The sequence below is a fragment of the Elephantulus edwardii genome, unplaced genomic scaffold (assembly GCF_000299155.1).
Source record: "Elephantulus edwardii isolate Elephantulus edwardi_28Jun2011 unplaced genomic scaffold, EleEdw1.0 scaffold00009, whole genome shotgun sequence".
NCBI lineage: Eukaryota > Metazoa > Chordata > Mammalia > Macroscelidea > Macroscelididae > Elephantulus > Elephantulus edwardii.
The window spans coordinates 32461374-32471433 of record NW_006399759.1 but is presented as its reverse complement, the minus strand read 5'-3'; the positions used below and the strand labels follow the sequence as shown (position 1 = coordinate 32471433).

The window sequence follows — 10060 nt, the reverse complement described above, 5'->3', positions numbered from 1 at the left end:
CCAACTCCTTGCTGTTGTGAACAAAACTGTGATAAACATGGGTGTGCATATATCTACTTGGATGTCAGTTATGGTCTCTTTGTGCTATATTCCCAGTGGTGGAATTGCTGGGTCAAATGGTATTTCTATTTGCAACTTTTTGAGAAAGAGCCATACCACCTTCCACAGTGGTTGCACCATTTTACACTTCCATCAGCAGTGAATAACGGTTCTAGTTTCTCCACAACCTCACCAGCATTTGTTGTTTGCTGTTCTGTTAAATTTTGCTATTCTGACTGGGGTGAGATGATATCTCATAGTTGTCTTGATTTGCATGTCTCTTAGAGCTAGGGATTTTGAACATTTCTTCATGGGCTTCTTAGCCGTCTGAATGTCGTCTTTGGTAAAATGTCTGTTCATATCCTGTGCCCATTTTTCAATTGGATTATTTACCTTTATCTTGTTGTGGTAACATCATAGCTTTTTATAAGATACTGTTTTTCTCTCTGAACTACATCATTTTATGATATTTCAGTTGCCCTGCCCCAAGAGTTAAACCAAATGTGACAAACAGATCTAGATCTCCCTTACTTAAGCCCTAGACTTTAAAGGGAAGGATGGTGCCTACCAGATAGAAAGCTTCAGGGCAATTGAATGAACTTCAGCAATGATGATTTGATTTCCTTTTTAGACTCCTTACATGTTTGTATAATTGAGCCCTCATCTGGAGATGTCGGGGAGGAGGGAGATGGGCTCCTTTGAAAATCAGTCGCTGTTAAGTGGACCCAGAGTCGTGAAGACCCATGTGTGTCAGAGTAGAGCTATATTCCATATCATTTCCAATGGTAAGAGTTTCCAAAGGAGATCATCAAGCCTTCTTTCGAAGGAACCTCTGGAAGAGGCCAGACTCAACCGTCTGACCTATTGTTTCACAGCTAAGTGCCATAGTTGTTTCACCACTCAGGGACTCTTGTGAGGTCCCTCATCCTTGCCCATTTATGCAGAGGCCTCCATCATTTGGAGGGCTTTCAAGAAGAGGATGCTTTGAATGTGGAGAACACTCTACCCAGCAATAAGAGGATGAGAGGGGTGAATCACAACCTCAGAATCTAAAGTTGTCACCTCGAAGAGGACAAGAATCACAACCTCAGAATCTAAAGTTGTCACCTCAAAGAGGACAATCAGGAAAAAGGCTTAAGATACCACTTAACATAAAGAGCTTGAGCTCTGTCTTCTAAAAGAGCTGAGTCAGTGGCAGGCAGAATACTTGAGATCATATCTACCTGTTGTTATCCCATCGTAAGCTCTTCCTGAGGTATTTATTATTATTATTATTATTATTATTATTATTATTATTATTTACAAACCATGCATTCCAGAGATTTTGCCTTAAACCCCTACTTAATTCTGATCAGATGCTGATATTTTTTGAAAGAATTACCCCTTTTACTCTTTTTTTTTTCTTTTTTTGAGTACCTACTATTTGCCATATCTCTATCCAGGATTTTTCTTTGCACAAAAAGAGCTTAGCCCGCAAGTTCTCGAAATACTCTTTCTGGAGGTGGGGAGTGAGGTGATGACCATGGAAAGACTACGGAAATAAAATCTTTGGTATAAATGTGTCCCTGTAGTTGTTAGTTGCCATCAAGTTGATCATGAATTCATAGCAACCTGAGACTACCCAGTCCTACTCCATTCCTCAGGTCACTTGTGGAGCCTGTCTTGAAATTTTGGAAGTTTCCATTAGCAGAAGTTCAGAGTAGACTCCCAGACCATTTTTCTAGACCATTTTAAGCTGTAAGCTCAATTGAAACCCCTTCAACATCACATGCACACCTCCACCAACAGATAAACCATGGCTATCCTTGGTATTCACTGGCCAGAAGTCAAAACCAGGTCTTCCACTTGAAGGTAGGACTTCAAACACTGTCTCGAACGTATAAATACATAATTATGTAAGTAGAGTACTTCAAATAGTCTCATGGAGGTTGGGATGTGCAGGGCTCCTTTATACAAGATGGTCAGGAAAGGATCTCTTTACTTGGAAGAGTTAAATAGAGCAGAGACCTGAAAGTGAATAGGAAGAACATCCCAGGCAGGAGGAGAGCAAGTATAAAGACTCTGAAGGAGGAAGATGGTTAATAATTATGTTTGAGAAATAGTATAGAGATCCAGTAGTGCTCATTGGAGGCATGGAAGATGAAGCGTCATCTCATATACTTGGGTCATGTTAGCTTGAGTGATTATTTTTTAAAAAGAGACAACATGAGTCAAAGGGTGGAGGGTCAGCAAAGAAGACCTCAACAAGATGGATTGACATGGTGACTGCAGCAGTGGGTTCAGGTATATTAGAGTTGATAAAAGTGGCACAAGATAGAAAAGGTTTAGATTTGTTATTCATAGTGTCTGTATGAGTCATACTCAATGGCACCGGAAAACAACAGACAGATCAAAATGGAGAGAGAACATGGCTAAACAATTTGTTAAAAGACTTTGGGGTCATCTGCAACTACACGGGTTAATACTGACTTCTCTTTTGAATGAGTTAAGATATCATTGCATCATTTTAGCAAAGGAACTTGGCCCCAGACCTGATCTAGGACTAATGATTGTTCCACTGAACTGTCTATTGTCACACAGATGTGAGGGGTTATTACCCTTATTACTTTCACCACTATAATTATCCCATATCTCCTCCTGCCAAGGACAGTGAAATTGGCCTAGAGGAGCTTGGCTCACCACCCCCCCAAATCCAGGCAAGAGCTGCTGATAGCTTAGTTTAAGGGTCAGATTAATGTGGAGGCTGTTGAAAGGGCCCCGCTGGTGCCTACATTTCCTCTCCTCCACCTTTTGCATTTTGCTGGCTTCTATTACTATTTGAAAATCTAGTGAGACTGGAGTGAGTCAGCTTTACCTGCCACCTTAGGTTAGGAGAAGGCAAAGGAAGTGAAGATACTTGTTTTCAAACTACTCAGTTTCAGTCTGCTCAGATTAGTGCATCTAGAGCCTTCCTATTTTTACAGAAGATTATCTAAAGCAGGGGGAGGAGATGAGCAGGTAGTTGTCTATATTAGAATGTGAATGTGCTAATAAAAAAGAATGACGTTTTCCTATACATTATAACTGCCAGTCTTGATACTCAAAGGCAGTATGTTGACACACATATTAACCATCACACTATATTAAAGAATTTTGGGATGGTAGAAATGTTAAGAACATGCCCTAGCCAGTACCCTCCTTAAAGACTAAGAAATAAGGGTGAGTGAGTCACCCTAAGTCCCACAGCAGATGAAAGATGTCACCCTTGTCGAAAACTGCAATCTCTTTTCCCAGTGCCTTTTCTGGGTACTACCACTTTAGTGAAAATTAATGCAGGAGGAGTAGTCCCTTCTTCAATTAAAACTTCTGTAATCCAAATAGGAGATTTTACTATTAACTTAAGGATTTCTCAAGGTCTTTTACAACAGGAAACTCCCAGCAACTATCCTCAATTCATTTGAACATTACTTTCCTTCTACAGTTCTCTTAGTAGATTTGCTGATCACTTTGATATAAGACCTGCAACTGGAGGAAGAAAGAGAAATAGGTCATCAGTGGTTCTGATTTATAATCTATTTATGATGAAGACACAGGTTTTGCCAAGGTCATTTTAGTCCTCAGCTCATTGAATTCTCATTAATACCATCTTAAGGCATATGATAAGCCTTTGTGCGTAGAGATATGAGCCATGTATGAGCCATGTATACACTATCATGTATGAGCCATGTATACATTATCTGTATTCTAAATCTCTCTTCCTTGTCCCATGTCCTCTCCTCAGCAAACTTTAACTGATAGAATGAAATTAACAGATCTCTGATGCCACATGTTGTGTGTTGTATTGCTAGCTGAAAAGACAGTGATTGAATTCCACCAGTCACTTAATGAGAGAAAGATAGGCAGTCTCCTTCCATAAATATTTGCAGCCTAAGAATTCTAATGGAGGGTTTCCATGAGTCAGAATTGAAGTAAGTTTAAGTTTGTAGAACTACTAGACTCTGCAGTCTCAGTGTTTTGGCATGGAGAGTAGGAGAAGGATGTTTTCAAGTAGTGAAATATATAATAATTATTAACTTCCTACTGAAAGAATGGCACATTAGGGAAATGGGAATTCTGCAGGGCCCCTACATTAAGAAGGTAGATTAGCCAAGGAGTTTCATGGATTGGCTGGAGGACAACTGTGCAGCCTCTCTGAAGTCACTTTGAATCCAGACATTCAATAGGAAATTGGATTCGGTAAACTATAAATGGTTGGTTATCTTTAAAAGTATTTCTTGATCATTTATTTCTTCTATACGCAACAATTTTATCAAGGCCCACTGAAGATAGCCAATCTCTGCAAGTTTACAGCACTGTGGCAGCTTATATGTTATGTTGTTGGTGATTCACTTCCAGCAGTCCTGGTAAGGAAGGAAGACGATGGGATACAAATTTGCATGTTTGAAATGACAGATGTAGACCTGGAGGCACCCACCAGTCTATGCCAGATAATTTGGAGGGCAGCTGCCTGGACAACCAACTGGAAGAGATTCATATTTGTTCCTATTCCCATGAAAAGAGATCCAGTAGAATGTGGAAACTTTGAAACAATATCGTTACTATCACATGCAAACAAATTGCTGCTGAAGAGTATTCAAAAAGGGCTAGATACAGTACAGAGATAGGGAACTGCCAGAAGCTCGAGCTAGTTTTAGAAGTGACCATAACACCAGAAATGTCATGGCTAAAAGCATTCAAAGGGGTGTACTATAATTCCATTAGCAAAGGAGTTGTTCTTAGTTGCCATTGAGTAGATTTTAGTGACCCCCCACATGACAAAGTAGAATGACCCATAATGTTTTCTTTCATGGCAGAATATCAGGACTTTCTCCCCCAAAGTTGCTGGGCCTTTCTGTTAGTAGTCCTGTGTATAACCTTTGTGACACCAGTGCTTCTTCAGTGATTAATAAATGGCAGAGGAAAGCCTTTAAGGACAGGATGACTTTGAAGAGGGTATCAGATTCATTCTGCTGTTCACCTGCACACGCACCTGTACACATGCTTGCATGGTTAGAAATCAGAATCATAGGTGAGGTCAAGAAGATAGGATGAAAGTAACCCAAGTTCAGCAGGGAGCCCGTGAGTAAACAATTCACATGTTTAGCTTTTAACATGAAGCTTGGAGGTTCCTGTCTACCCAGATGTGCCTCAGGGGGAAAAAAACCCAAAGAAGCAAAGCCAACAAAAACCAAACTACCCACAAACACCTGATGATCTACTTTTGAAGAATCAGTATTTCAATCCTGTGGAACATGATTCTGCTTTGACATGTGTGAAGTCACTGAGAATTGCAGGTGACTTATTGACAAATAGTTTTTAAATCAGATGGTAGGTGTCATGTGAAAATCTAGACCCAGAGAGTGCTTTGAGAGTGTGGTTCATGAGATAGGAAATAACAGCAACAAAAGAAGAGAGAAGGAAAGGACTTGATAGATGTTTGAGTTGGACCTGGCTCCTAACAGTCTCTGGCTGTGGTCTATCCGAAGCAACAGGAAAGTTTCTGGATAAGCTCTTCTCTAATTCCAGCTAAAAAGCTTTAGGCAAGTTATTGAAACTGTGAGCTTCACTATTATCTATAAAATGGGATCATAAACTCTTAGATGTCTTAAACAAGTGACATTGTGAGACCAGAGAGCAGTTAAGTTTTATGAAAGGACTTTGTAGATTCGTGTTAACTCAAATGAGCCAGATGTTCATAAGTAGTTATACAGGCTTCCTAGGTGGTTAGATCAAATCTCCATCATCCCTCTTGTGAATTTGAGAAAAATGACATAATCTCACATTTCCTCACCACTAAGACAGTATTCTAAATCTATTTATGGTCTGTTTGCTTCCTAAAGGAATAATACAGTGTAGGCGTAATGAAAAATGAACACAACACAAACAGAACGAACAATAGGTCAGTCATACTGACCTTTCTGATATTCTCAGCAGTGGGACCTGGAACCTAAACTGGCACTCATTGCTGTTGAGTCAGAAACAGCGGATAACTGACCTTCCATTGATTTTCCAAAGCTGTTTATTGCTTGGTAGGAGATTGCCCATCTTTTCTCCCTCGAGTGGCTGGTGGAGTGCTTGTGGTGGCATGGCCGATGTGTAACCAGTTCAGATTTCTGTGGGCTATGTCACTAGAGCTCCCTGGGAACATATACAGTGCCCAGTAAGCAGTGTTTACATGGTTGAATGAATGAATTGTTGTTCTTATGTGCCGTCAAGTAGACTATGACTCATAGTGGCCCTATGAATAATAGTTCTGAACCCTGCCTATCTTTAGCCAGTTGCACTATCTCTGACACACCTGCCCTCTTTGCCACAGTCATTGTGCCAGTCCATTGCCTCTAAGGTCTTCCTTTCCTGTGCTGACCTTCATGTCCTTCTCTTATGTTTCCAAGCATGATGTCCTCCAGGAAATGACCCTTCCTGGCAACATCCAAAGTATTTGAGACAGAGTTTCAAAATCCTTGCCTCCAAGGAGCAAGATGGTTTCACCCTTTCCAGGAGAGACCTATTTGTTCTCTTGGCAGTTCATGACATGTTCAGTATTCTTCCCCAGCACCACAACTCTAAAGCATTGATTCTTCTTCCACCATCTTTAGTCATTGTCCAACTACCTGATGCATAGTAAGTAATTAAGAAGACCATGGTTTGGATCAGATACACTTAGTCCCTAGACTCACATCATCGCTTTTTAGCACTCTGGAGACATCCCTGACAGCAGATTTTCCCAAAGCAACTTGTCTTTTGATTTCTAGATTGCTGGTGCCAGGAGTGTTTGTTGATTGTGGACCTGAACAAGATGAAATTGTTAACAACTTCAGTCTTCTCTATCTATCATGATGCTGCCAGTTGGGCCAGTGGTGAGAATCTTTGTTTTCTTGATGTTGAGTTGCAGTCTGTATTGAAAACTGCAGTCCTTCACATTCTTCAGCAAACATTTCAAGTCTTCCTCAGTTTGGGCAAGTAGTGTTGTGTCATCTGCGTAACACAGGTTGTTGATGAGTCTTCTTTCAATCCTGATACCACATTCTTCTTTATAAAGTCCAGCATCCCGAATGATCTGTTCCACATATAAATTGAAAAGATAATGGAGAAAGGACATACCCCTGATGTACTCTTTACTTAATTTTAAAACATGGAGTGTTTCCTTGTTTATATTACTGTTTATATGACTACTTCTTGGTCTGAGTATAATAAATATTTCACATGAACACAGTCAAGTTTTCTGAGATTCCCTTTCTTCTCAGTGCTAGCCACATTTGTTTTGATCCAGTCAAATCTCTTTGCATAGTCAATAAAACACAAATAGACATTCGTTGCTACTCTGATTTCATAAGATCTGACATTGGCAATGACATCCCTGGTGCTATGGCCTCTTCTAAACCTAGCTCTTATTTCTGCAGTTTTCTGTTGATAATCTTCAGCAAGACTTTTTACCAGCTCTTTGAGAGCAGCTTGAGTTTCCTCTGTTATCATCATTGCTTTTTGATCATATACTGTTTGATGAAATTCTTCTGTATGAACCAATTCTTTTTGGTATAGTGCTTCTGTATACTCCTTCCATTTCTTTTCATGCTTCAGTTCCTGGATCACTCAATATTCTACCCATAGCATCCTTAATGATTGCAACTTGAAGTTTGAATTAATTCTTCAGTTCCTTCAGCTTAAGAAATAGTTTATCCTTTTTGATTTTCTAACTCCAACTCTTTGCATATTTTACTATAATACTTTTTTTTTTTAATCGAGCTGCCCTTTGAAACCTGTTCACCACCTTGACACTTTCTTTCCTTTGATTTGGCTTCTCAGTATTCAGAGTCTTTTCTGACATCCATTTCTGTCTTTTCTTTTTCTTTGTTTTATTAATGATATTTTGCATTCTTCATGGATGATATTTTTTATATCATCCACAGCTCATCTGGTCTTTGGTCATTAGTGTTCAAGGCCTCAAACCTATTCTTGAGATTGTTTTTTAAGTTCTAGTGGGGCAGATTCAAGGTCATGTTTTGGTTCTTGAGGATTTGTTTTAATGTTCTTCAACTTCAGTTGAACTTGCACATGAGTAGTTGATGGTATTTTACACAGCACCTGGAGGAGTTTCGCAGCCGATAAGGATCTTCTCCAAGGATTCTGTCCACAGATGTAATGTAGTCAGTTCGATTCTTCTCTATTCCATCAGGTGCGGTGCATATGTATAGTCTCTGTTTTTTAGAAAAGGTATTTACAGTGAATAAACAATTGATTGTATAAAATTCTATCATTCTGTCTTCAGTCTCATTCCTCTCACCAAGTCCATATTTTCTGACTACTGGTGCTTCTTCCTTGTTCCCAACTTTTGTGTTCCAGTCACTAATTATTATTAATAAGTCTTTATTGTATGTTCATTTGATTTAAGACTGCAACAGTTAATAGAAATACTCTATTTCCTCTTTTCTGGCTCTCATTATTCATATAATGGCAGTGGCATTAACAGGTTTTCCTTGTATGGATATGGATAATTTTCTGTCACTCACAATACTGTATTTAAGGATGGATTTAGAAATGGTCTTTTTGACTATGAATTTGATCCTATTTCCTCTTCACATTTTCATTCCCATCATAAAAGATCAAATGATTGTTTGATTTAAAATGTCTCATACCAATGCATTGCATTTCTTTTTTAACCATGTCCTTTTTTTAAAAATTCATATTTCTTACATTCCACATTCCAATTGTTAGTGATTGTTTGCAACTGTCTCTGTTCATTTGCTTTTCCCAATGTGAGCACTTAGCCTCTAGTACTGTATCCACTAGTCTAAATATGTTCTAGTTAATGTGTTTGACTGCAAACCTAAAGGTCGGTAGTTCCAGTCTATTCAGAGCCATGTTAGAAAAAGGACCAAGTGACTTACTTCAAAAAAGCCCAACCATTAAAAGCCCTATGTATGGAGCACAGTTCTACTCTATCATATGTGCGCTCACCATGATTTTGAACCAGCTCAATGGTTCAAATGCTTTCTGTTGGCTTCTTTTGAAAATTTGCAATATCTGAACTGTAATGTTGGGATTATATCTTTCAGAGCATGATTAAGACCTTATGTTTCATTCCTTTTCTTTCAGGACTCGAGTCAAGCTGGAAAGCCTGGAAGATGCCTATATTTTGCGGGGAAATGATGACTCCCTCTCCGACAAGCATGGCTGCCCAGCTTACGTAAGCCCAGAAATCTTGAACACCAGTGGCAGCTACTCGGGCAAAGCAGCCGACGTGTGGAGCCTGGGAGTGATGCTGTATACCATGTTGGTAGGGCGGTACCCTTTCCATGACATTGAGCCCAGTTCCCTCTTCAGCAAGATCCGACGTGGCCAGTTCAACATTCCAGAGACTCTGTCACCCAAGGCCAAGTGCTTCATCCGAAGCATTCTACGGCGGGAGCCCTCCGAGAGGCTGACCTCCCAGGAAATTCTGGACCATCCTTGGTTTTCTACAGATTTTAGTGTCTCGAATTCAGGCTATGGTGCTAAGGAAGTATCTGATCAGCTGGTGCCGGATGTCAACATGGAAGAGAACTTGGACCCTTTCTTTAATTGAACTCCCGGCCCACATAGACTAGGTATTTCACAGGTACCAGGAGCGAGAGGGCATCGGGAAGGAGTTCTCCCGGGAATACACGTCGCCCGCTTGGTAGCAAGAAAGACACTCACACTCACAAGTTTTCTGGTTCAAAGAAGGAAAACCTTCAAGGAGCTGACTAAATATGTAACATGGGGGCAAGAGACATGGGGTAGGGCTGGCCTCTGTGGTCAAGCCTGATGGGTGGAATTGAAGCTATAGGTCACACCCTGAAGCTTCTCTTCCCTAATGGAGCCAAGGAGATCACCCCTGCCAGTTGGGCTGCTTTCGCCTACCCCACTTTTTGTTTTGTTCAAAAATAGTTGCAGATCCTGACAGAACCGAAACTCTCTGCCTCAAACACACATCTTGGCATCGCACTGTTAGCATTCAACTTCTTGTCATGATTCAGGGCAGGTA

The 10060-nt window shown here is 40.1% G+C and overlaps 1 protein-coding gene across 1 annotated transcript in view; it reads left to right on the top strand.

Annotated features, from left to right (window-relative positions):
• LOC102872342 (tribbles homolog 2-like) overlaps positions 1-9619 on the top strand; it is a 38380-nt gene extending 28761 nt beyond the window's left edge. Inside the window, 1 exon segment of the mRNA XM_006880670.1 lies at positions 9151-9619. Within this exon segment, the coding sequence (XP_006880732.1) occupies positions 9151-9619 (469 nt within the window).
• The last annotated feature ends 441 nt before the right edge of the window (positions 9620-10060 follow it).